General features: G+C 43.5%; 1 protein-coding gene across 9 annotated transcripts in view; it reads right to left on the reverse strand.

Moving 5' to 3' along the window:
• Positions 1–27,356, reverse strand: part of meis2a (Meis homeobox 2a) — an 80,397-nt gene that overhangs the window by 42,513 nt on the left and 10,528 nt on the right. For 4 of the 9 annotated variants that reach the window (XM_017690904.2, XM_017690903.2, XM_017690902.2 and 1 more), the window contains exons 7-8: positions 26,529–26,643; positions 5,773–5,918 (exon numbers count right to left, since the gene is read on the reverse strand). In XM_017690904.2, coding sequence (XP_017546393.1) covers positions 5,773–5,918; positions 26,529–26,643 — 261 coding nt within the window. Of the gene's footprint in view, positions 1–5,772; positions 5,919–26,528; positions 26,686–27,356 lie in introns of all 9 variants that reach the window. The other 5 variants (XM_037542069.1, XM_037542066.1, XM_037542067.1 and 2 more) reach the window with 3 other exon arrangements.

Below are 27,356 nucleotides of genomic sequence, written 5' to 3' on the forward strand. Positions count from 1 at the left end.
GACTTTAGTCCTCGTTACAGGGCTGCCAAGCAGCCCATACATGAACACGCTCTCTGACAAAAGCCTAGGCCAGACCTGCCCCTTCAGTAATTACCCCATACTACAGCAACTTCAAAAACATAGTCACTCTCCAACCCCTGCTGACAATTAGTTTTGCTGCTCAAAACCCCCTCATAACCAACTCATAAACACATACACATACATAATTAGGTTCCCTCGTAGAGGGCTACAAACATAAACAACCACACAGACACACATGGCTCTGGCGTTGAACCAAACTGTTGCCTGGGTTTCCACGGGTGACTGGAGAGCTGACTTCTGGGCTGAGAGGCAAACGAGCACATGACAGATTAGTGTGTGGGCCTCCTTCAGCCCTGCACCCCTGTGACCCCGCTGCACCCTTTCCCCTACCCCCCATCCCTACCTCACCCCATATCCAGCCTAAGACAAAACAAGCTTGCAGGGCTTTCACTGAACGAAATTAAGGCTCATGGAACAGAGGAGTAGGACATGGAATTAAAAATTTTTGGAGAGGAGCAGATTCAGAGTGTCAGTGGAAGTCTGTGTGCGTGTGCCTAGTCTTTAAAACCGTTAACAGATGTGTCCCAACAGTTTAATGGCAGAAGGCATGAAACAATGCATGTGGATTACGTGGACACAAACAGGCAAAGACAGTGCAGAGCCAATGTTTAGTCTAGTACTAAAGCTGCTCCAGTGTTTGTCATCTGGAACAAACATCCTTTAGCAGAACTCAGCAGTCATGCACCCCTATTATTGGCTACGCCTGTTTGTTTGTTTACCTGTTAATTTTCAAAGGCCTTTTTAAAACATTTCTCCAAGGGAGTGACCTGAAGGAGACACTGAGTTACCATGGCAATTATTGTCCCTTAGGGGGCAATGAATGCTGTTGTCCTGTCTCTTTTGGGGCTGATTCTGGATCAGCTAGTTCTGCTAGAGATGAAAATCAGGCATCTCCTCCCATCACGTTCTCCAGCTCTCAGATCACTGCCACCACAGCTGCTTCTAAAGGCATCTTACTTGTTTGGGTGAGCCTATTTTAATCAAAAAGCCACATCTAATTACAAACACTTTATGCTTTGTGAAATGTGTGCTAAGTGCTGTTCAATAATTCATTCTCGAACAGCCTTTCAGCACTGATGATCTGTGCCTGCTATGAACTGCCACATCATAAGATAGAAGTTACAGCCTGAAAATGAACCTTATAACACTAGCCCATATAAGGTCATGTTAATTTGTTATAAGGGTCTCCCATAGACCTTCAAAATGGTCATGGGATCTATCACTCCTCTTTCAGTGAGCCCAGGGGAGCAATAGACCTAGCTTTGCAGCTTAGCAGCACTTCCTAAACAGGCTGGCCAGGAGGCAGCCTGGCATAGAACCTGAGAGGCTTGATCTCAGAGAGTGAGAGTGAGAGCGTGCTACCTTTCCACGATCTGACCAACTCCAGCTTCTTATACAAATCCACTCAGCACTGGGCCTGGCCTGCTCAAAGGGGCTTATTTATTTTCACTGCTGTTTGAAGGTTTACGTTAGTGAAAAGACAGGCCAGGCCTGGAGTGGTATCTTTGTATCTGAGTGCTTCCTGTTTTCATTGCTGGGCCAACCCTTGTCTTTGCAGGGGCGCAAGAACTGCTCGGGAGGAGGGAGGATGGGGGGTACCAACAGGGTAATTGAAAGAATTCAGAGTAGTCGTCTAACACATACTAGGGACCCCCTGCGCCAACTGGGCACAAACTCTTTTCCTTTACTCCTTCCTTCAATTATTGCCCTTTCTAGTACATTTTGTGTCCATCTGACTTTTTTCCCTTTCTCTTCTTATATATGTAGCACCTAGCAGAACCTAGAACAACTTCTGTCCTGCTGAAAAGTTTACCTTTCTGATAACATAATCACCCTACAATATTGGAGAGCTTACGGCAACAGGCTGGGATTTCCCTCTTCCTAATGGAACTGGAAAACATCCAGGAAAGCTGGAAGGAAAGAGAAACCGTCCTGGGGCCTACAGTGCCAGTTTCCTCCAGCTGATCTCTGCTCCAAACTGCCCTACACAGAGGCCCTAAAAAGCCTACTCATGTGCTACTGCGCATTATAAGGGTGCATTAGACACAATAACATCACATCACTTTGGTCTTGCATTCATCGCAGAGGATGCTGTGGGACCTTTCCTGAAGCCCAGGCATCTTTCCCATCCCTTGGGGAGCTGTTGGTGGGTGCCAATTGAAGCGGCCTTTTTACCCAGAGACAATGGTAATGGAGAAAGGCTCAGTGAGATTTCTCCCATGAAAGTGTGGGGTCAAAGTGTGCAGGGGAGGCTGGAGAGGGGAGGGCCATCGATTTTGTTATACTGAATCCAAAAGCCAACAATTGTTACTGTTGGCCTGTGTTGTTTTTCCGTGCAAGGGCGGAGGGGGGCTGTCCTTTTGAGCTTTTCAGAATAGGTGACAATGGCTGGATGTTGAGAACATATGTAGAGAGACCCCTGGAGCTCATGGAAGAGTAGCTCCATGCTGGCCCAAGCATTTGAGAAAATACAACCCCGCTCCTTTCATTCTGCCCTCTCTAATGAATGCCTGAATGCCAGAATGCCCCAATAGGCCATTCAGGGGCCAAAGTCCCCAAGAATTCTCTCTTGAACAAACGCATCCTGAAATGGGAAATACATTTGCTTAACAAATTAAAGTAAAAGAGTTGGATGTGTTAGTGCGTGGTATGTGTATGCGGTGTGTGTGTGTGTGTGTGTGTGTGTGTGTGTGTGTGTGTCTGTGTGTGTGTGTGTGTGTGTGTGTGTGTGTGTGTGTGTGTGTGTGTGTGACACAGTAAGGTATTGTATAGGGGGCTGCAGTTAGTAGTAGAGGATAATTCAATTAGGCCCCCTTTTTGCACAAAAAACTATAAAGGTGGGTTAAAAGGGACGGATTATTGCTTGTACAAGTCCAACCAGGGGTTTTCACAAAAGAGTCCAATAAAAGTAGAAGAAAACATGTAAAGAGCAGGACAGCTACCAAAAGAAGGGGAAAATGGGGTCTTGAAAGCTGCACTTCCATGAATTAAAAAAAATCTACTCCTAGGCTTAATCTATCAGGCTTTATTCTTTCACTCCCTTTCTTTCATTTCTCTCTCTCTCTCTCTCTCTCTCTCTCCTCTTTCATTGCTATTTTAAAACAATTCTAAAGAAAATTGGTGGAAAAGGCTGTACAGTTCTCTGTGAATCACCCTCCTCTTTTGCAGTGCAAGTGCTAGAACTGAGAGAAGCGTACAATAGGCATTCCTTGAGTCGCCAGGAAAGACGCCTAATGATCCCTCAATAAAGCAAGAAATTTCTGCTTGGTGTGAGCCAAGTAAATTAACCAGGAGGCGTGTATGCGTAAAAAAAATACACTGTGGTAGGTGGCTCAGAGGAGGCCTCTAAATTCAAGATTTTTCTTCCCAGTCCTTAACCAACTTGAAACTGAGAGGGAATAGGGAAAAATATGAGAGAAAAGAAAATCCCTGTGATGTTGTCTCTCCCTAATACTTGTTCTCAAATGAGAAAAAAAAAATGATTTTTTTGCAGATTTGCTGAAATCTCCAGCAGAGGAGATGTAGCTGTGAACAGCTGTGAAGTCATTTTGATAATGATGGGAATAATAAGCACATGGCAAGGTTCAGGGCTCTGCTGTTGCAGCTTCAGTGCTCCTGAATAGAGAAAAGTGATTAAACCGCTCCTGATTATCCCTGACCAATATGTAATGGATTTACAGCCCTTTCAATTAGGCTGTATTTGCAGGGCCTCATTATTTGGGCTTTTGGTTAGATAATCAGGGCTGGGGCTGGGCTCCTGCGCAGGGGGTGATGCAGTCAGCATGGCCACCGAGGGCATCTGACCTTCTGAATCATACACATTACAGGCTATAGGGCCTCTCTATCTCTCTTTACATTCACATACACATACATATACTCAGCTTGCTGAGCTGCCCCATCTGTAGCCACGTGCTCAGGAACAGGGTCGCATGTAACCTGACCTACTCTGTCCAGATCAATACAGCTTGAGCCTCTGATAATGTCCTGACATAAGAGAGGGCAACGGAACATGACCGTCTCTGGCCCTTGCTAACCCCCCACCAATCTAGCCCCCCTCTGGCCTGGCCCTACCCAGCTTACTCTGACAACCCGCACACTCCCAGGACTACCCACAGCATCTCAGAGACCCTCCTTCCTCACACAACAATTCTGTGATGTGTCCTTTAAATATTTAATTTGATGGAAAGTAAGCATGATTGTTTGCTGCACTGAGAGTATATGTTGTCTGATGCAGAGAGAGCTGGAGAGGAGAAAGCAAACACTGTTCCAGAAGCAATCAAAGTAGCCCCTCCTTACACCCCCACACCCAGTCTAGGGGAGCATTTCCATCTACTGTAACCAGATTGATCTTTTTCCCAAATTAACACAGTAAAACAAATAGAGCTTTTGCATCTTCAGAACAAAAGACACATTATTTTCTGTAAATATAAAAGGACATTAAATGTTAATAACATTCATCTCTCCTGTTTGATTAGACAGCAAAATGTGCTCAGTCCTGTTTGAGAAGTCTATCATTCTTCATTGACAGAACAAGAACGACTTTTTGCAGTTATTTTCAGCCACAGATCATAGCACAATAAGATACTAGAACAGAGCTGCAGATTGCTGCCATCATGTCAAAACTTTGAAACTCCTTGTTTGAAAACACTGGCTGCCCATTACTTTTTGTAAAAATTGCATGAGGAATACATCAACTGTTTGAAATTGGTTAAAATGTCTTGGAATCAAATCTTGTTATATAAGCTTACATGAAATGAAGCCATATCATGAGAAAAACACGTTTTCCTGTCTGTTTTTTTAAATAAAAGACTACATGGTCAAATATACTGTATTACATATAAACTAAGTTGCAAAACTAACCCTGTTTTGAATTAACTGCTTTTGTGATGACACATAAAACAGCACCTTTACATACAGTATATTTGCCTATTCAGCCTACAGCAGCTTACCTAGGCTTAGTTATGTTGAAGTTATGAGGCTGAAGTTGCATTTTTAAAGGCCCAATATAGGGTAGCCAATCAGAATACAGTTTACTTACCTATATCACTTACAGTGACAAAATAGCTTGTATAATTCAAACAGATAAAGAGAGTTTGGAAAGTGGTATTGTAAAATTGAAATAGGTTTTTGGCATATAGATCCACTTTTGGCACATAAACTAACTTTATACATGAACCTCAAGGGAAAATGTAGGATATGGGCCCTACAAAAGTTAAGAATATTTTTTCCTTCTCTTAAAAAGATACAATTTTGAAGATTTTGTTCAGATAGCAACAAGCTACTGGAAGCCACTATGTGTGTTTATTGGTAGGTGTAGAGAGAGAGGAGGCAGCCTGGAGAGTGTTGAGCAAGCCCAGGTCACGTGCATTGGTGCTACTGTTTGATCTAAGTCCATACTTTACTGATTATGTTGACTCTGATCATGTCAAGGGGTAACTGACACGTGTCCATCAAATGGCAATCCGATGTAGCATTCCTCTGGTGTGTCTGCAGTGCTGTTATTTTGTGTTAGTATGTGCTTAGCTGAATGTGCAGATGACTTTGTTTGTGAGTTTGCTTTAATGCTTTAAGTCTGTATGTAAGTTTATGTTTGTATGTGTTTATGGACGCGTGGATCATTACATTTAAAGAGAGCACACATTTGTGCATGCCTGGATGTCGTATATAGTGAGTAAGCAAGAGAACACTTACTGTGAGGTGCTGGAAGAGCCATGCTCGCATGATATTGGTAGCCACCTTGGGGAAGATGCCACGTTTTTTCTGCCGCCTTTTGTCTTTGTCTGGGTCATCGTCATCACCTGTGCCAGGCGAGGCCACGCTGTTTTCTAAGCCGTCTCCTGGTCAAAACGAGAAATCTTTAGAAACTAATCACACATCAAAGCAATCTCTTACAGACTCACACCCCATATAGTAACTGTAAGCTAACCTCACTCGTTAGATCTGTGTTTTCATTTAAAAATAAAGATCCTAAACCCTCTACTCTAGATCCTTAATGGGCCCATAACATGAAAAAGCTTTCTTAGCTTTTCTGAAATAAAAAAGTTAGAGGTAGTATGCAAATACTGTTTCAAAACATATAATTAATTCCTCAGTCTATACAGTCCACGTATATGGAAACTAAGCTACAAAAAAGACTTATTTAAATTAAATGGTTTTGTGACATTATGAAATGTGTTTACATATAACTACCTATTCTGTCTACAGCAGTTTAGCTTTGCCCATTGACACAAAAGCTATAAGGAGTGTTTCACTCTGGACTACTTTTTGAATGAGACACAACAGGCCAGCCAAAACTGAGATAATATATATACACCCTGTTTAATTCAAAAGGAGTTACAAAATGTTAATTTAAAAATTAATTATGACTGTTTTTGATGCATAAACCCACACATATTATAAGCAGATCTAAGGGACAAAATAAAAGAAGGAAGCATAAAAAGGAACATTGAAATAAGTATACTGAAGGATGACTATACCTAGTTATGGACCTGAGGTCATATCATTAACTCAATTAAAGTTGCATGCTTGACATAATGCACAGCCCCCTCACCCCCTTCAGGAGGACTAAGGGCAGGAGTGCCATAAATATAGATGAAGATGATAAAAGAACAACATGAAGATAAGTACCCAAACATACCCACTGAACTGAAGTGTAGTTTCATGGGAGTACAGTACAGTAGTGGTACAATGAGTAGGATGCTTCATTGTTGCACTCGGACACACATAATGGACTGCAGTCCATCTCACCCTCGGCCCCTCCCCCTCCTGTCCGCTCATTTGCATGACAGGGGTATGGCAGCTTCATGCTGCATTAATGTCCATCAGTGTTTGATTTGGGCAGGAAACATGCGCATATCAAGGCATGCCGGCTTCCTTTAAACCCAAGTTCCAATCCCAAGCCCTCGCCTTTCTCTCTCCTCCTCTCTGCCATTAATTGTGCATTAGCAAAAATGATTTACTTTTAACAGTCATAGTTATTTTTTCTTGCCCCCGGGCGAAAATGCCTTGAAAGCCTTCCTTGAGGGCATCTAAATTATGTATCTAAAAAACTCCTCCACTAAGGCATAGCAGGACCCCGACATTCTGAAAATTCAGACTTGCATGTCTTCCTGTTTTTGGGGAGACATCAATCACGCGCACCTATACAAGCCATAATCTCGCATAAATATTTGAACTAATAACATTAAAAAAGGGGAAAGAAAAAGGATCCGACTGGTGGCGTAATCAAATGCAAAATACATGAAGAATACAAGGACAGAGCAGACGCCCCGTTCTCTGTTTCTCTTTTCATCCTTTTTACCCCTCTCTCCTTCTTTCTCCTCTTTGCCTCTCCCTCTCTCTCCAATGCTGTTTTCTTTCTACATCATTAGTGCAAAGGCACACGAAAGACGAAAACAGAGAAGTGGTGACTGTCTCTGCTCTCCGTCCAGAGTTAAAGAAGCCGGCGCTGCAGACCCACACACGTGGGAATAGTGGACAGAGGCTGGCTAGCGCTGTAATTGTAGAATGGGCATTCATTAGCAGCAAATGCCATAAATCCCAGGCTAAGTAAAAGCCCTTGTTCAGGGAAGCCTAAAACAATAAACTGGAGCTGAGCTGTAGCCTCTGCCTGACCGTGTGTGGCTTCCTGAGAAATGTGACCCAGACGGCGTGCTAATTCTCCAGTTTGCTCTCCACTTCAATAATAATAACATCACCGGAGGAGGGGAGAAGTGTGTGTTGGTGTGTGAGATCTGCGGGGGGTGTAAGGGATGTGGGGGGGGGGGGGTGCACATGTCGTTTTTGGGTCTCAGAGTACAAACTTGTGTTGTTGTGGTGGTGTCATAAGCTGCCCCTGCTGTTGGCTACTCTGGTTGACTCCAGACATGGACAGGCTAAGTGGCCCTGGCCAAAAGGCTGGCAGATTAATTTTATTGGCGTTTCCATTTTCACTGCAATGCGATAGCCTTCCCCCTCAACGGGGCCAGACCGACCCGTGCGTATTTACAGACTGACCTGTCACTTCATTACCCTCCAGCCCTGGCCGCTCCAGTAGGCTCAGCCTGCCTCCCCAGCAGGGTGAAATCAGACTCCCAGGCTTTCAGCTCTTCTCTCTCTCTCACACACACACACACACGCTGAGAGCATGTGCTTTTACGCTGTACACAGTGAGTGGCCTGAATCTCAGCTATACACAGTTACCATCAATACACCTAAGAATGCTGTAAGTTTCTTTAGAAATGCCACAAAAGAAATACTTTTGGATCTTGAGATAAATGCTAAATGGGTTTTTTTAAGAGGAATTCCATTGATTTTTCATAATTTTGTTGTCGATCTATTAACAAAGTCATTTAGACTGATTTGATGTGAAATAGCACATTGTAGACAATCTTACAGACAGATTTCTTTTTAGAACAGCTGATAGGAAAAAGGGGTGTATATGGCAAATACAGTCATTTTATTTACTAAACAAAGAAGACACCTACTTGTGACCTACACGTTTTCCCTATAATATAGACAATGGCAAAATAGTAGCAAATCTGTAAGCTAAAAGTTGTCTTTGTGGACTATTTTGACTTATAGTGCAGTCTATATACCTCTCTGATGAATAAAAAAAATCACAAATCTTACTTTACTTCAAAACTATCATTAAACAATGTTTTAGGCATTAGGCAGCACATTTGTTACCATTTCATGTAACAACTTTCTGTGAGGTAGCTTTTAGGGGCATTAAACTCTTCAGACATCTGGTTCCCATCACCACCACTGTGAATAATTTAAGTTTCCCTAAAACAGAGCATTTTACCTCAACACCAGAAATGATGCTAACCATGGATTGCAATGTCTGCCATGCAAATATAGCCATTTTATTTATGAACCAAAACAACCACTGAATCTACATTTCTTCAGAGTTTTTATGTCTAATGTTGATAATGGACATAATAGAAGATCTAAAATCTCAAAGCAAAAGGTTTTCTTCTGACTTACAGGTGCACTTTAAGTACCTCTCTGCCATGAACAAATGAAAAAATATATACATTATTCCAAAACTTTACCTCAAAACCTCTGTAAATGAGATCCAAATGAGAACCTTAAAGAATCTCCATATAATATAAGGGTTCTACACCAATTAGGTTTTCCAACCAAAGGTTTTCCTAAAGCCATACATCCAAGCCAAGACCCATATAGGAACCTTTATTTTTAAAAGTGTACACAGTGAAATGAGTACACAGATGGCAGGGTAAGACATGCAAGCCAAAGTGGTGGAAATCAATGAAAAAAAAATGATGCAACTCTAGTAGTGTGGAAGGAGAGAGAGAGAGAGTGAGAGAGAGAGAGAAATGGAAGACAAGAAAGAAAGAAAGAAAGAAAGAAAGAAAGAAAGAAAGAAAGAAAGAAGGGGAAAACTTGCACACCCTCATTACATCTAAAGGCGAGCTGGTGATTTACATCCGCCCCCACTCCTTTCTTATGAGCCAGAGAAGGAGCGCTGCAGGGCAAATTGTCCCAAACGCTAATGGCTTCTGACTGTTCCCTGGCAACTCTGGCATTTTAACCTGTGTGGATGTGCACTCCGCTAAAAAAAGAGAGAGAGAAAGGGAGAGAGAGAAGGAGAAAGTGGAAAAAAAGGAAAGGGGAAGCGTCCCATCATCTGCCTGTGTGACACAGATGGGGGATGGCTATTAGGAGGCAGGCGAAAGGCCTCGGGGAGGAGAGGTGCTGGAGTGTAGCCTCAGGCACTTTTGGAAAAGCAGCGCCCTTGGAGGATGAAAAAAAGGCAGGACCTATCGCTTTCTTTCTTTATTCCCTCCTTTCTCGTCCTCACTCTATCCCTTTGCAAAAAAAAGTGCCCCAATGTAAACATGCATGCTTCTGTATGCATGAACAGTGAGGGCAGTAGACTGAATGATGCTGACCTTAGATTACTAATACTAGTGAGAATAACCAAGGCAAGTCTGATAATAGCTATATGAATAAGCAAGTGAACTCTGTTCAAATAGGCTCACATCACCAAAGGCTGATTATTAAACATGCATCCCCACATTTCCCTGTGTGCTAATACCTTCTGCTCAGTGCTCATTAAAAGTCCAGGACGTCAGTAAATATAACATTAACAGAAATTTCAGAGAATTTGGTGGTGATGTGCTGTCTGCCTGCGGACATACAGGCAAGTGATGAGCACTGTGTGTCCTGGAAGGTGAGAGGAGTGTGTATCCTACAGGCTCTGTTTGCCTGCAGGATGCTACAAATAAGACCTGCAGATATGAGTGTGTTTTCTCCATGGCTAGGGGGCACTGCACACTTGGGGGAGGGGGGCTGCAGGGATCATGCTAAGGGAACTTCACCAGGAATGTCAAACTGCACAGATCTAGAACATTATGAACTCCCTTCGTAAAGTCATGCAATGCTCTGGGTGGCATCATGCAAAGAAGTCAAATGAATTGCTTTTCAAATTTTCAAAAGTGATGAAATTGCATTTGGTGTCATGTTTAAACAATGTTCACATTGTGAACAAGAGAAAGGCAGGTCTACACACACCATCTGAATACTGAAAAATAATCCTCATGACACAACAAAAGTCTTATAGTTTCAGAGATTAATTAGTATAGAACTTTCTGTACCTTTAATAAGGACATAGTGTCACTGTTAAAAAGTACTTCTCTGATGAAGCATGTAGGCATTTGATTGCTAATGGCACGGCCTTGTGTAAATTTATCAGTCTGCTAAATGTGAGTGAGTGAGTTAAGTTACAAGCCTGGTCCATGAGCTGCTTTGCATATAAGAGATTCTTCACACTTGTAACTACCGGTCAGAGACATGCTTAACAACCAATCCTTCTTTAGGGAACCAAATTGCTTCTATGGCATTACTGATTTGGTACCATCATTTTTAAGAGTGTACCAGTATCTATACACATGTCCTGCCCTTAGAAGCCTAGCTTTGTCTTGGTGGAGTGACTTAGCAGAGGATTTGCGTTTCGGTTGGCTTTGGGGTTTGTTTCAGGGTAATGGAGCATGAATGTGGAGGCAGTGCCTTCTAGAGGCTGTGCTTAAAGTGACTAATTGCAGCCCCCCACCCCACCCCACCCCCCTGGCCGCTCAAGCATGTTCACAGAGACTACCATTTGAGCAGAAATGCAGAGGGTATTGCACTGTGCCGCAGTCTCAGTGTTTAAAGAGAGCAGAGGGATGTAGGGTGGAGTGCAGTGACCCTGGCCACAGTGCTCACCCTCAAAGGGAGAGAGAACAACACAGGCCCCGTCCTGTCCTCCTTACCTTGGCCTGCAGCACTGCCCTTACAGCCCCCCTGCCCTCTTTTTCTCCTTCAGGGCTCCCTCGCAGAGAAAAGCAGAAGAAGAAAAAAAGAAGGATTTTAAGCTTCTTTTTCCCTCCTTTTCTCCTCAACTTTTCAGCCGGCATAAGCAGCGTTTAGCAAATTCAAGGGCTCAAATGGCTGCCAATGTGGGCCAGGGCAGGGGCTTCTCCCTCTTTTGTCTGCTGCTCCCCCCTCTTTTTTTATTTACTCAGGATTCACGCAGGCACCCAGACCACATGTTCCTGACACAGAGCACTTCCATTCACACTCCAGCAGGCCTCATCACACAGGCACACACACGCCAGTGTAGTGTACACACTCACAAAATACACAACGCATGCACTCATTTCCACTGCTCCGTCTGCATTTGAGTTTAGCACTCTCCAAAGGCTCACTCCACTTTAGTTCAGGCCACAGCTCGACCCTTGCTCAGGTGAGGAGGTACAGAGAGCAGCATCGCCCACAGGGACTGCTGTTTTATGGCAATTATTTCCTGAGCACTGCTTAAAAAAGCAGCAGCCCGTACGCTGGCCCGTAAAACAACAGCTTGGTAAACACTGCGCTCCGCTAACAAATTGGGAGTGCGACAGCGAGAGTCATTAGCGGCTGTGTGAAAGCTGTCGCTGCTCTAACACTCTTCGTCTGTTTCTCCACACAGCCAAATCAGTGTAAGCCACCAAAACTCACTCTACCCACCCCCCTTCACACTCTACATAAACTAGTCTCGCCTCCATGCACAGCTGCATCCTCTCTCTCTATCTACCGGGTATTGTTTTTGTAACTCCACTACTAATATGTGGTTGCTTGCTTGCTCTGAAGAATACATGGTTAGGCATGCTTGTAAATGAAGTGGAATAGAAGGTTTAATGAGATGTCTTTTTGTCCTGGGTGAATTTGGGGAGGGCTAAGAGGGCTCCTCTCCTTCGAACACATATGAGGCCCCCAGACTTGCCATCAGGCAGATAGCTTTCTGTCATCCCAGGAATGTTCCAGATAACTATCATCTCTCCACTGAGGCACTGCCCGCCCTGACCCTGCAGCAGAAGCTTCTCTCAGAATCTGGACAAGGTTGGAATGGAAGAGAAGAGCCTGTTTGGCTCATGGGAAAGGGGGTGGGAATGTCCATGTAGGCCAACCTTTTCACCCAATTGAGAACTCAAGAAAGGGGGGGGGTGGGCAAGAGAAAAAGAAAAAAGAAGCAAAGGAGTGTCCCTGTGCCAACAGTTCAAAGTGATAATCATCTGCCAATAGCCCTGATGTTTGGGGAAGCTGAGACTATGTATATTATCAAAGGCTTTGGGCTGGATAATTACAAGTGTAATTAACCTGCTACCTGTAACAACAATTATCTAATTACATCATAAGTAGGGCCTTTGAGAGGCCCACAATGGCTGCTCCCGGCCTGCTGATTGCGCCCTTGATTTTCCATCTGCCCCCTCCTCCCCATCGTCCCCTCCTCCACTCATTAGCCTGTTAATCACTCAGAGCTGCTGATGATTTCATAAGTCACAAAACCTTTCATTTAGAGAAGCACTGCATGCACGTCCCCATTACAGAGGCAACTGCCACACTCAAAAAACAGCCCAGCCCATGTTTTCTTTGACACAGTGAGGAAAATGAGCAGTGGAAAAGAAGGGGATCCCTCTAGACTGTTTTATTTTAAGATGGCAAAAATGATCCCGACACATAAAGATATCGCTCTGTGGTTTGATCCTCCACAAAATATTTTAATATTTTATATGTGTGTTGCATCCTTACAGCTTGCCCTGTCTTTTGTGAGCCAATGGAGTTTGTGGAAGGGAGGGGTGTGTCTATGGCCCAGCTAAAGAGGCAAGTTCGTTTGGAGGAGTTAAAAAAAAACAAATGAAAAGAAATGGAATAAAGATGTGTGACTGAGAGACAGAGAGAGAGTGGAGAGAGAGAGAGAGAGAGAGAGAGAGGCTGTTGCAGATGTCAGGATCCAATTTGCATGAATGGCAAAGGGATAAATTGCTGAGGACGGCAGAGCAGCAGCACCCCCTCCCCACCACACAACACTCTTTTTTGGGGGGGACTAAAAGGCGTTGTGATGCCCATGACTGCCCATCGCTCCAGAGACAGGGATCAGAGCGTAATGAAGGGCCTTGGGTCTAGACCAAAGATTTCACACTCACTGACTCGCTGACAACTCCGCCCCATTCCCTAAACTAAGCACACACCCCTGTGCTCCTCCTCTGTGTTTTTTTCCACAGTCAAATTGCACTAATTGGTCCCAGAGGTTATCGAGGTGTGCCTGGTCTCTAAAACATTGTCTTCTAGAGCCTCTTCTATCTCTTTCTCTCCCCCCTTCTCTCCATACACTTTGGTGGCTGTTTTATTATGGAAAACAAATAATGATTCTATCCACGTGCCTCAGTGCTTGTGTCTTGGAGTTCTTGCCATTGGTGGAGGCAGAGACCCGCTGAGCAGAGCATTTCACACTGCAGTAATTAAAGTGTTAATTACAGCAATAATTAGCAGAGTAAATTACATAAATTCTCACCAAAGCAGGATTCATATGCTCTGTAAATGATAAGGGTGAAAACTGTGAAAAACAGCAAGAGCTGAGAGAGAGAATGAGTGAGAGCGAATGAGCTTTAAAAGAAAACAGAGGCGGAGAGAAAAGAAGTGTGGATTCGGCTGCTAACGGCAATATAGCTTTATTAATCCCTGGTAAGGGAATATCAAAGTCCTCTTCAGAAAAGAGAGAATGAGCAGGCTACAAAGAGAGAGAGGGAGAGAGAGGGAGAGAGAGAGAGAGAGAGAGAGAGAGAGAGAGAGAGAGAGAGAGAGAGGCTCTCCCCCACTCCACTGCTGAGGGTTAGATTCTACACATCTCTCCAGCAGCACTCAGCAGATAACAGTATTTATGGTGATTCTCTACCCCCAATTACACTTCAAGCTAAAACAAATACATAATCCCTCACTCTGGGAGCAAGAGACACCTTGCAGTTATTACAGGCAAAGCCCACCACACCCGCCGGACACTGCCATCAAAGAAGGAGTTCTCTGAGCTAGGCCATTAGGACGAGCGGGGCGGAAGAGATGGAAGAGCAAATGAATTAAAAGGTTTATAAAAAGGTTTATAAATCAACAAGTCAACCATCAGATTGTAGCCTCTGCCCAGCAGCCCCTCTCATCAGCCCACTGCCATGAAGTTTTGCTCCAAAATGTCCCGGAGGCAGGGAACAAAGCGAGCAGAACTGATTACTGCACCACGGCCCCACTCCACTCCGCTCCGCCGGCTAAACTCTGTTTGGCTTCCTAATGAGCTCACTAAAAACCCAATTCATCACCCATAACCCTTTCTCAACCCTCCTTGAAATTTGCTGCTCTGGGTTTGAAGAGAGGGGGGTACTACAGGGGTGACGGGGGTGTCCCTGCACTCAGGAATGTCCGCCTCTCCCTCAGCGGGACAAACGCGCTCCACTGGCCCTAACACCGGAGATTTCCACTTTAATACCCCTTCCCCATCCCTGGGAAGACAGGAATTCAGTAGGAAGGGAATGTGGTGGAAAAGCAGGGGTGGGGGTGGGGGTGTAGTGGGCACCTAATGGAAGGCTAGAATGAGGGAGAGGAGGCACTCTTAGGCAGGAGATCCTAGTGATGACAAACAGCTGAGGGGAAGACAATTGTGAATTCCTCACCCATCAGTGTAGGGGAGAGAGCATGGTGTGAGCGACTGCACTGTGTGTGTGTGTGTTTGAGAAAAAGGGTGCTGGCGGGAGCTAAACTCCCTCAGTTCCTCATTACATGGAGTCAGAATGATCCTCTTGGCACCTGAGTTGAAACCCAGAGATTACAGAATTGATGAATCCTCAGTTTAAAATGCAGCTGTTTTATTCTGCTTTAGTAATTAATTCTTTTTCCAATAGCGTATTGATTAAGCGTAGCCCCTGATAAAGTTCAAACTGAGAAGAGTGCCCCCCCTGGGCCGGGCCTGGCCTGCTCGCCAGAGTCAATGAAAACTTCCTTCAATTCCACCTGCCTCTCTCTCTCTCTCTCTCTCTCTCTCTCACTCACTCACTCACTCACTCACTCACTCACTCACTCACTCACTCTCACTAAAGCACAGTTTGCCTTCATAAATTAGTCAGGCCTATGAGAAGCCCTGTTAGTTGATCGCTGCTTTTGTCTCCCTGCTTGCTGACTTGCTTCTCTCCACCGCTTGGTCTTTTGTGTTGTCACACACACACACACACACACACACACACACACACACACACACACACACAGAAACACATACATAGAGCACAGTCCCTATGCAGTTCATTCAGTCACTCACTTACCCGACCACCCCCCGCCTCCTGCGGTTCACCTCGATCTGCTGTGTGCAGGCACAGAACACCTCTCTCACAAAACTTCACTTTGCATTCTTTTTTATCTGCCCTTTTTTCCATACAGCTGTGAGCCCCCGATCAACAGACAGAGCACAACAGCCTCTCCAGGGACCCAACTAGCAGAGAAATCAGATACTCCTTTACAAGAGCCGGGGCTGCTCGTGTCTTGTCAAGACTCACCTACCGGCTCCTTTACAAGTCAATAACCATGGCCTGCTGTCCTTCCCACAGACATTCCAGACTATAATTATCATTTAACAAAAAAAAAAAAAAAAACAGTCAGTCAACGCTTCTTATTCTCTTCCAACTTAAAGGGGAACTCCTCTCCCACTGTTCTGAGGCATACGCTCTTATATAAGGTATCAGACAGAGTTCTTTGGAGCATTTCCATAGCAGAATCACTTTTGATTCCCTAATGAACTTTTCAATAGATATTTTTTTAGAACCATTGTATAAAGAACCTTATTAAATTATATAATAAGTTTCCATAACAAAAAGATTTTTTCTTAGAACCATATACCCAAGCCAAGAACCATTAAGGAACCTTCATCATTAACAGAGAACATGAAAGTAAAACCATAATAATGGAGATGTAAATGAATTAATGAAAAGGAAGACATGTAGGCTTTGCTTAATGCCTTTACAAGACAATTTCCCTCTGTTAATGGAGTCATCTGCGAGCGTTTGATGAGTTCTCCAGTGTCCGCACTCCTAAAGGTAAGTTCAGCAGGTCATTTTATTATAGCCCAATCCTGGCACTCTCTCTGACTTTAGAGTCTTGACAGCTCATGGCAGTAAAAATTGCACTCTAGACATGGCTGAGTTGGTGAGGAGCTTATTACCACAGTGAAAAATAAGAGTTTGGGAGTCCAGGGCTCAAATTACTGCCACTCTAGCACCTTGACCTGCCCAAATGAATTTTCTCCATCGCATTCCTTGCACATTTACTTAATTAGGTGCCTGACATTAGCAGTGGGAAAGTCTTGCCTTGCTCCTTTGGAAAAAATATCTATTTTGAAAAGTGAAGGAGCAGAAGATGATGACAGTCACACCATGACTGTGCTTGGCTTCTGTGATGTATGGTGATTTTGACTGTATCTTGATATGGCCAGCGTAATTTCCTCTCTGCCTCCAGATATCATTATAATGTGGCACATTCTTAATCCTGGAGCAGAGTGAGTTAATTTGCAGTTTTAAAGACCTAGCATGGCCAGAAAAAAAAAAAAAAAACTTCTGATGCAATTCATCAGCAGCCTCAGCTCCTTCAAACCATTATTTTCTTTTCTTTCGTCTCCTTTTTTCCCCTTCTTTTGTGTCTCTTTCTGCCTTTTTTTTAGCCCCCTGTTATTGACTTTTCAATTTTCCCTTCCCATCAGACCTCAGCAGCAGCAGAAGCTGCCTGAAGCTGAGTGGCTGAAAGCATAGCTCCAACCATTCACTAAACCAGACAGAAAGACGCAGACAAAACAGGCAGGCCAACAGCTTCATAGTACGTAAAAAAATGTATATAGAAAAGCTAAAGTAGGAGGAGCGTAGAATAGAATAGATTAGAAAACAGTACAGAAACCCTGAACAAGCTTTTCTGCCACCTACAGAAGTCTGAAACAGAGTGGTGGAGCACAGGAGTAAGAGCGAGAAGAGGCTCTTATGTTTAGCTAGTGGTGGCCCAAACCTGCACTATAAGGAGGCTGCAGCGTGCCTCTGGAGCCACAGGGAGCACGACTCATTTTCCGCACAACAATGGGCCTGGATGGGCGCCCACACAATGGCAGGTGCACTGAATAGCGGCCGGCCGGTGCAGCAAAGAGCAGACCAGCACTCCCCACCACACCAACACTCCTCTGCTGCGTAACCTCTCCTGCTCTCCGTCTTCACCCGAATCCTCTTTACTATAAAGGATGAAAACGATCTCATGGGGGTCCGAAGAGGAGAAGTAGCAGCAAGGCCTTTGGGGCAAAAAAAAGACCAGTCCTACGCTTTGGCCTGATCTGGCTTTTTCTCTCTTGTTATCTCTCTCTCTCTCTCTCTCTCTCTCTCTCTCTCTCTATGTCTTTGTGTGTAGCTTTTTTAATAGTTGTAGAGTTTGTTCTCATGCGCTGTTCGGCTGTCCTCCAGGCCATGTGAGGGGTAAAGGCAGCATTCCCCCACCTTCAGAGCATTCTTTTTGGGGTCAGGGGGTCAGCCTCCACAGATGTCTCCAGCAGACAGGCAGTTGTCTAAGGACTGCATCCCAGAGAGTAAGCATTCGGCCCAAACAATGCAGGTCAGCCCTCAGTAAGGCATATTTTTTTCTTAGGTCTACTTTAAATAAAGTCTTTCTGTGTTTTTTTTTTTTCTTGTGTGTGTTTTTTTTCCTACTACATGGTTTATTTTTCCTCTTGAAATTGACCAAGTGCATTCATGGAGGTGGCTATCACTGGATAACATTGTTTTCTTCTTTCTTTCTCCCATTTAAACACTCTTCTCTTCCTAAGCTTCCTGCAATTGTTCTAATGGAGCTTTAGTCATTACCGCCTGACAGTACAAGGAAAGATGCTTTTAAAAAAAGCGAAGAAACCATGTTGCCAGGACAGCAAAACGAAAACACTTCGCCTCTTGCAAACATGTAAAACTTAGTTCATGATGGAAGGCCTTGAAGAGGACTTGAAGAGCAGTCAGAGGCGATATTAAAAGAAGAGTATCACTAGGCTGTCTCAATCACAACAAACGGCTTCAAAAGCAAATTCCTCAGCCAAACAGGTTTCATTAAAGGGAAATCAAGCTTCTGTATGTCTGGTGAGTAAAACAATGCCAGGGAGAAAACAGAGAGGGAAGAGAAAGGCTGTGTGCATTTAAGCAGCATGTTTCGCCTGGAAACATGGAAACGGTGTAATTGCAACAACCTTTTTAGAATCGCAGCAGCCGGGCCATCTCTGAATAGCATCCTCTTTTTTTGTCTCTTTCTTTGAAATGATATGTGCACATGTGTATGTGTGTGCATGTTCACGCGCCTGCTTTCCACTCCCCAAAACAGCCCCCTCTATTCTGAAATTGATAACCTTCTAAATGAATTATCGTAATGCATAATGAACGTTATCTCCCCCAGGCTGCAGCCCTGTTTGGCATGTTGATTTGTTTTGTTTCACATTACCCTTCGTTCTTTAAGAGTGCTCGCTGCTTGAGGCGTGTAAATAAGAAATTATCCTTGCTTACTAACACTCCTAATACCTCCTTGGGGTAATTAGAAATTATTAGACTGCTGCCTCCAATAACAAGAGCTAATGGCACTAACTACTGTCAAAGCCAACACCTCCTTCGTCCCTCTCCCTTCAGATGGAAAAAACAAAAGCTTTCTGCTGTGTGTGGACTGCAGGGCACAAGGCCGGCATTCTTCCCCTAAAACAAGCACCCCCACGCTCAGAGACTCATTATAGCACACGGGAGAGTGGAAATCAGGCTATAAAATGAGCTTATCTGCAATAATGCCCAAAAAGATTTGCATAAACGCGTTAACTGTGCTGGTGGAAGCAGGCGGGGGAGAGGCGAACTCAAATCTGCCCGCGCTCTCCTTCTCATCCACCCACTCTCTTGGACGTGAGCTGTTTATTGGAGAGGTACCTGTAGGGTATGGCTGCTACGCTCAGCACCAGATCCTCCATGCTTCCCTGCCTGCACTATAGGCCATGGCGTTCAGTCTCACATTCAGAAAACGCTTGTTTCTCCCAGAAAGAAGGGGATACGAGGTGGGGCTCGGACTTTAGCAGAGCCGTTGGGGGGAGGAGGCCAGGCAGATTAGAAAGCCAAGGGAGACAGAAGAAAGGGGGAAAGTGGAAAGGGAGCAAGGCCCATCGGACAAACACAAAAGGGCCGATGGGAGGGGGGCCCAGGAGTCAGGGTTAATTCCCAAATAAGTACACCTTAAACGGCCTAGATGAGCAGTTCGGCAGAGATTTGGAGTCTCCCTGCAGGTGTGTCTTTAGTGCACTGGCCTCTTGAACCTCCTTCCCTGCTCTGATGGAAATGCAGCAGCAATCACAGGGCAAAAACCAACACAGCCACTGTCATTTCAGTGTCTTCTGAGCTCATCTCTTCTCTTCTCTCAAAAAAACCAAACAAACAAAAAAAAAACATTGGCATAAACACTCCTGCAGTTTTACAAGAAACAAATCTGGTGGAGACAGGAGTGATTGGATTATCACCCCTTAAGAATGACTTCTTAGCTGACCCCCTCAGGCACAGCTTGCTAAAACAAGACCCCAAAAAAAATTCCAGCGCAAAACTGGTGTCTCTTTAAAGGGCCAGCACATTGTCATGCTTGTAAAAATACAGCAGCATTAACGGAGCAGGCAGAGCCCCCCGGGGGCGTGGTCTCAAATCTCTTTTAGCCATATTACATCAGGCCCTCTGTGTTCTACATTACCACGGTGACAGGGAGGGGGTCTGCAGAGTGCAAGCCCTTCATATAACAGCCCCCTCTCCTTCTCTCTATCTTGCTTTCTCTTTGTTCTCTTTCTCTTTCTGTTTCCTTCTGCAGTAAAAGTCAACATGATCCACATCATGATTGCTTTCCTGCCCCCTCTAAACATCCTTGCTTTTAACACAAGCAATGTGTAAAGAAAAGGTGCAGATTCACTTAAAAAAAAAGTTTTAGCCTTCTCCAATGGTGCATGACATACAGCCTCCTAATTTCAGTCATTTTCCCCCCATGTTTACTAAACATTAGTTTGCACATTGGGCTGACCCACTTGCTGCTTTACGGATGGACAGTCTGGCCATGATTATGGGCCATAGGGACGAGAGAGAGAGAGAGAGAGAGAGAGAGAGAGAGAAAGAGAGAGACCAAGGTAGGGGGTGGGGAGAAAAAATGCCTTTAATAGAAGTAATCTCCCTAACTTACTGGCGAGCATTAACAGTACTCTGCTTTCTTTCCTTTTAATGTGTTTTTCTCCTAATCCAGTGAATCAGGCATATGAGTAGAGCAAGAGAAAGAGAGAGAGAAGATGATCATTCTGTTTAATCGCCCTCTGGAAAAAGGCCAGGCAGTCTACTACAGAGAGAGAGAGAGAGAGAGAGAGAGGGAGGGAGGGAGAGAAGAAAAAAGGGAAAGAGAGAAGAGAATTAAGCAGAGAGTGCTAGTTGAGAAGGGGAAGAAGCTCAAAGCACAGCCCCTTGAAAAGTTCGGAACAGAGAGTAGTGAGGCCTTTTCCCGTAAAGGCCTGTGAATGCTGAATCCAGCAAGAAATCTGCTCTCGGAGCACAAGGATCCATTTTAAAACTATCTACATTAACTATAGTTTTCCCTATAGATTAAGCATTCACCATGAATAATTTACCCACTCTTATGCTAATGGGAGACTTAGAGTATCCCCTATGTTGTATTTTCCCCTCCAGCACAAATATTCTCGGCATTCAGAAGTCATTCTGTCCTTCCAAAACTAACTTGGAGAAATAGACACCAGCCTGCTTATGGGTACATACACAACTACCAAACAACACGGGCATCTTATGATATTATTCGATTTTTAAAAAAATGGCCATTAGAATTAACCAAAAAAACTGACTATTGGATAATAATTTACTGTTAAACAGTAAGATGCTGTATGGGGGGGCATCCCTTCAATTTCGTAATTTCATAACTACATAATTTACGTGTTAGCTTTGTTAATAGTTACTGAATATTTCATAGTACTAAAATAATACTAAATAATAACTGATTCATAACTGAATAATAAACCTATGGTTCAAGGCATGAAGTTTTGTAATTTGTAAATGCTCCACATTTTACTAAAAAGGCAAGGTTTTTCTAAAAGCACCTGTTCTTTCCTAAGTGTTTTTTCTGCCTGAGCTGTCTCCATGTATATCCTGGCAGTGTGGTCAGATCTGCTGTTGCTGGGCTAAGTCTGGGCACTGTGTAAAAATGATCAGTCCTCCAACAGCTGGGAGTGATGGCCATGAAACAGCAGGCATCGCTGCTGCTTTATTGTTTATCTTTTGTTTATGGGGTAGTATTCAGGTTTAATTATTCCTCTAAATTAAACTCTTAACAGGCACAGAGAGACAGTCAGCAGCCCCCACCCACCCCACACACACATACGCAGGAACACATACACATACTCAAACACACACACGGCTAACAGATTTCACTGTAAACCAGGAGCAACAACAAACACGCAACAAGGCCTCCATCTTGCGTTTGCTGAAACTGGAATCCTTTTTCCACTTAATTCCCTTCATTTTTTCTTCAACTTTGAGTAACGCAAACTTTGGACTGTATTTGCAGAAACAGATTTAATCAACAGGCCTTGTTCACACTGAAGCTGCTGGGCTTGTAGTCCCCATGAGGAAGGACCCCCTATGGTGAGGTCCACCACAATTAACCAGCCCAGAGGGGCCCTAGTCAATGTAGTCAACTGTCTATGTATGCTTGTACAAGCATAGTCAGTCCCAGGCTCATTCAGCAATCAGAGGTGTTCAATCATCAAGGAAATGTGCAAAAAACTTTTCCACAGGTTTAACTCAAACCTTCAAAGTTTTCATGCACACCTAATTACTACAGTGGTAGCTGCCCCACTAACTACATCCACTATCTACATGTTGATGTTATTCATTCATGCGGAAGCGAATTGAAAATGTTCATATTAATTTTATGTTGAAGCTCCCAAAATCAGTGTTTGCTTATTCTGTACTTTTCTTACTTCTCAAGCCTATGGTTTAATTCAAGGGGGCTAGAATTCATATTTTTGATTTTAAAAAGAAATTCATCTATAAATAAAGTAGGGTAAAGATGAGACATTCCTGCAACAGTATAATATCACATGTATTAGCTCAAATGACTGCAGGGAGAGCTTGTGCCATTGGAAATAACCTCAAAACTCTTCCCAAACCAGCCCCTGACTTGTATGTGTACAGATCCTGTAAATGACATATATATCTGTACAATTCAATACCTAACTTCATTAGGATGAAGAAACAATGATAGTATGGACGTCCTATATGCTACAAGTAGTCCAGATGAAGGTGTATGACAGCTACTTTTCTCTCCTGTCGCATAGACCCCAAACCTTTTCTAGTTTTCCAGTTTTACATGACTTTTTGACTAAATTGATTTTGTTTTTTTTCCTTAATATTTCTCTCCACATCTCTCTGCTTTTCTATCTACAAATCCATAATTGGCCTTGTTTTGAGTGGAGAGTGGAAATTCTTCCCTGAAGAATTGGAGAGCAGCGCAGGGTGCAGCCTATCCCTGTGTGTGTGGAGCTGTTTAGCTGTGAAGCTGCGTCCAGCCAGGCCCGGGCAGGAGCTGGGAGTCAGCGAGCGCTTCAAGCGTTAACGTAATTGCAAGAATGTGAAAAATGAGGCGGCGGGGCTTCTGAGCAGAGCGAAAGGTCACAGCAAGCCTCACACAAAACAACTGGCTGCAGGGACAGCCTCATTAGAGCAGTAAATTGGCTGCTCTCCTTCTCCCTCTCTCTCTGTCTCTCTCTTTTTCACATTCATAGGAATATAAGGCATGTTTTCTTACTGGCACGTCAGTGTTTAATGCTATTTGGGCCTGGTTGGCCCGGGTCAGGCCCAAGCACTTTACACCATACCGTAACTATCTTGGCCCTTATTGATCAGCTGTTACTGGATCCGGTGCAGAGAAGAGTCGATAAGTGCTCTGTGGATTACAGGTCACTTGTACTTATGTGTGTAAGATAATCAATAGGCAGTGCATTTCTTCCTCCCTCTTTGCTGTCTTTTCCTTCTCTCTTGTGTCCAATCTCGCCAAGCCCACCCCTGAAAAAACGTATAAGGAGCACAACATACGCTGTGAGATGGCATTGGTGTGCTGTTTTCGTTCTTGTAGCTAGTTATATCAGCATATCAGCACTGTACACTGTTAGTAACAAAGGTAGTGTGCAGGTGCATTTTTCATTCATCAAGGTACAAGCAATGTAAATGTACCCTCAAAGGTACAACAATGGTTTTAAGGTCCAATTGTGTACCTTATATAAGTTTTTCCCAGTGGAAAAGTATGTATTTGTACCTTTGCAATACCTAATGTTTTAAAACAGAACAATACAATAAAAAGGCTGGATACAGAACAGGGTGTGTGGAGTCAATGCAACTTAGAAAATATAATTTAAATGGATTATGGTACAGTTATGTTCTCTGACTAAGATTCTGAGATATACCTGTGAGGGTATTGCCACAGTGACAGTGGCAATCCTGAACTTCTGTAGCTCACACACTTTAAACTAATAATTAAAGGGCTTGTTTCTAATTAGTTAATGAAATTAGTTAATGCTGGGAATTACTGGCAAAACATTAATATGTATAATGCCTGGGAAATTCAGCACAGTGATGTTAAAGTATTGTAACATTATGGCACACATTCCACTAAAGTCAGTTGCAGGTGCAAGTCACAATGCAGACCTGAGAAAAATGCTAAAGGGAAATCTCCACACATGGACCTTTCAAGCTCCCTTGACATGTAGTGGTACAACCATTCTTCATTAGGCCTGCTGGAGACCGTATTGGTCAAAACTTTCCACCAATAATTTGAAGACTGAAAAATCAGTGTGATGATGTTTTTTTTTTCCACTGTGAGGCACTAAATAAAACACATATTCTCTCAATGGTTTGTCAACTGTTGGCAGTAGTAGATGGGAATGGGATGTTTGTTTCGCCCAAAGAACTGGCTGCTGAACCCTTCAAACTTGCACTGCCACCACCACCAAGCCCTTCCTGCACGGGACGACAGTTAGCAATGATGAAACTGCTCTTGACACAAGGTCTGTAGTAATTTTGGCACTGTGGTCTAGGCTGGGTTTTTAAATAGCCATCGCTCCAGACAGCCAGGCCGAGCAGGGCTGCTTGATTAAAGCCTCAGAGCTGCAGAGAACTTCATCGATACCTTTGATTGCCTATCGGCGGAATGCTCGCCAAGATGGGACGTGACACCAGTCTGGGCTGGTGTGAGCAGCCCGACCCCGTCTAAGCACTGCTGCTGCCTGATGAAACTCTGTGCAAACAGCAGGCGCTTGCAGACGCTGCCCAACAGAGAGCTCACAAGCATTCTGCCTGGCAAAGCACGGCAAAGAGCCACAGCACAATGAGAGAAAGAGGCACTGGCGTAATTGGAACCCACTATTGTCTTTGAGCATTTCTAGAAAAAGCTTTTGTGCTATTTCAAAATCAGATGTTAGCAGGAGTGCATAAATGGAGTGGTGCACATTTAAAGATGAAGAACAAAAGAAGAGAGAACTGTTTGAATTTTTCACATTCATTACTGGTGTTTTTGGTGAGTGCTACTTATAAGTCCAGAGCCTGATGAAAACACAGTCCTTTCTGAGGTGTAATTATCACTCCTGAGCTAGCAGAGTTAATGTGTTTTAAATGTTTCTAAAATCAAATTAATTATAAGCCTTCTGTGGTACTTTGCACCTCTGAAAATTCTGGTAGAGCTGTAATGAAATGCAGCATTCACAAGGCTACACAACACCTGAAATAAGCCTTTTGTGACAACTGACATAATCCTATACAGACATATATAAAGGCTTATTCCAGGAAGAGTCAATTGTCATAACACTGGGTATGACAAGTGGTTCATGTTTGAATAAGCCTTTGTAAAAATTTAGGTAGGTTTATATCAGTCATGAAAGGCTTGTTGGTGTCATAGGCCTTATAAATGCTGCCCTTCAGAAAAGTGTTACCAATATTCTCACACAGTATCTATCGATTTAAATGAATGTGTGGAATAATATAAGAAATACATACAAAAATGAGCTAAAATTTAGGATGTTTATGAAAATTGTAAATACATGCTTGTCTGCTATTCATGTAACATTGACACAATCTATTTATAGTTAATAGAGCATTATATATTCATTTTATATTTTTATTATATATACATTTTATATAAGTAGAAATATGAAACATTTAAGGTCATTAGTTCATCTTGTACGTGTTTTTAAATCAGTGAATGGAAACTTTAGAATAAACTTTTTAAAGCAATTACTTAATCAAATGGAAATGGGATGAAAAATATCAATGGAAAGCAGTTCTTTAAATGTTTGTGTGTATGAATGTAGGCCTGCATATGTGTTTGTTTACCAGTGCATTGTGTTCTTCCATATATGCATGTTTTGCTTGTTAACCAGCATACTGTGTACATCCTGTACATCATTGATTTTTGTAAGTGTCTGTATTATACATTGTACATGTACAGACCCTATCATCAGGAGATCATGAGTTTGACACCCAGTGATGTCACAGCCAATAGCCACAGGAGTCCAAGACAGATGATTGGCCTCGTTCTCTCTGTGTGGGAAGGATGGCCCCTATCAGCCTCCATCACTCAATCACTCAGTCAATGCAGGTATTTGTTAGCTAATGTAACAAAATTAGCATTTAACATTGTAGCATGTTGAGCTGTCCAATGCAGCACATTAGCAGCAGTTTGAAAAGATGCACTGGTGGCACTTTTGTGGCTTGGAGGAAGCATGTATTAGCTTTCGACCTTTCAGCTTTGCAGCATCATATGATGGGGAATGCCTGACTAATAATGGACAGGTCTAACTTGAGAAAAAAATGGGTAAAAATCTAAAAAAAAATGCTCATTAACGTAACCAGAGTTTATTCCAAGTCGTTATGTATTATTTCCACTGGTTCATAGATCATGAAATGTGCACACGGTGTAAAGAGCAGCTGGCATTTTCAAATGGTGTCAGAAATTAAAAAGAACAAGCAAAAACGAAGATAGATTTATGAGGCTTTGAAAGGACAGCAACAACATATTAGCACATGTGTACATTCTGTACTTGTGCTCACCTTGTTCACTGCTGTTGTCTCCACTCTGGGAGGCGTGTCCTCCGCTGCTTGGCCCTGGTGTGCCTGCCGAATGCGTGGAGGTGGCGTCATCGTGGTCTCTCCAAGAAGCTGGGTTCTGGTGTTTCAGAGAAGAGATCCATCCATCCACGTTCCCCATCCAAACCGCAAACCAGGAGCAGAGCACAGGAAGCAGTGGAGAGCAAGAGAGAGAGAGAGAAAGAGAGAGAGAGAGAGAGAGAGAGAGAGAGAGAAAAAACACATGAACGCACTGGAACTGTGAGTGGGAAATGTGTGAGGTTGTGGAGAGCTGCGTGGATCTCTGGCCTGTCTGTCTGAGCACCCTGAATCAACAGCCCCACGGCCATCTTAACTTCCATAACAGCCAAGCAGGCACTCTCTCCAAACACCGTCCACCTAACAGCTTAATTACAGCATAAGAGTCCATCGCTGCTGTATTTAATGTACCATCAGATTGGGAGCTAGCTCAAAAGAATTGTCTAAACACATGTGGCGGAAAAATGTCAAGTTAGTTTATACCGTAACCAATTGAGACTTCCGCGTCAAGTGAGAAATATGAGGCTAAAAAGTCGACATGCACCACAAGTGCCATTAATCATTAGCACTGTCAGTATTGAAAATAAGATATGAGGCGCTGTCTCTCTCTCTCTCTCTCTCTCTCTCTGCCTCTCTAATCTGGCAAAGACATTGCACATGGACACAGATGCACAGTCACACAAGCAAAAGCTATCCTGTCTGGGAGGTAAAGGAGTGAGTAAAATGGTGAATTTGTCCTCTCTTCCTCACCCCTCCTGGTCATTCTCAGAGCCT

This window comes from Pygocentrus nattereri, chromosome 10 (genome assembly GCF_015220715.1).
Source record: "Pygocentrus nattereri isolate fPygNat1 chromosome 10, fPygNat1.pri, whole genome shotgun sequence".
NCBI lineage: Eukaryota > Metazoa > Chordata > Actinopteri > Characiformes > Serrasalmidae > Pygocentrus > Pygocentrus nattereri.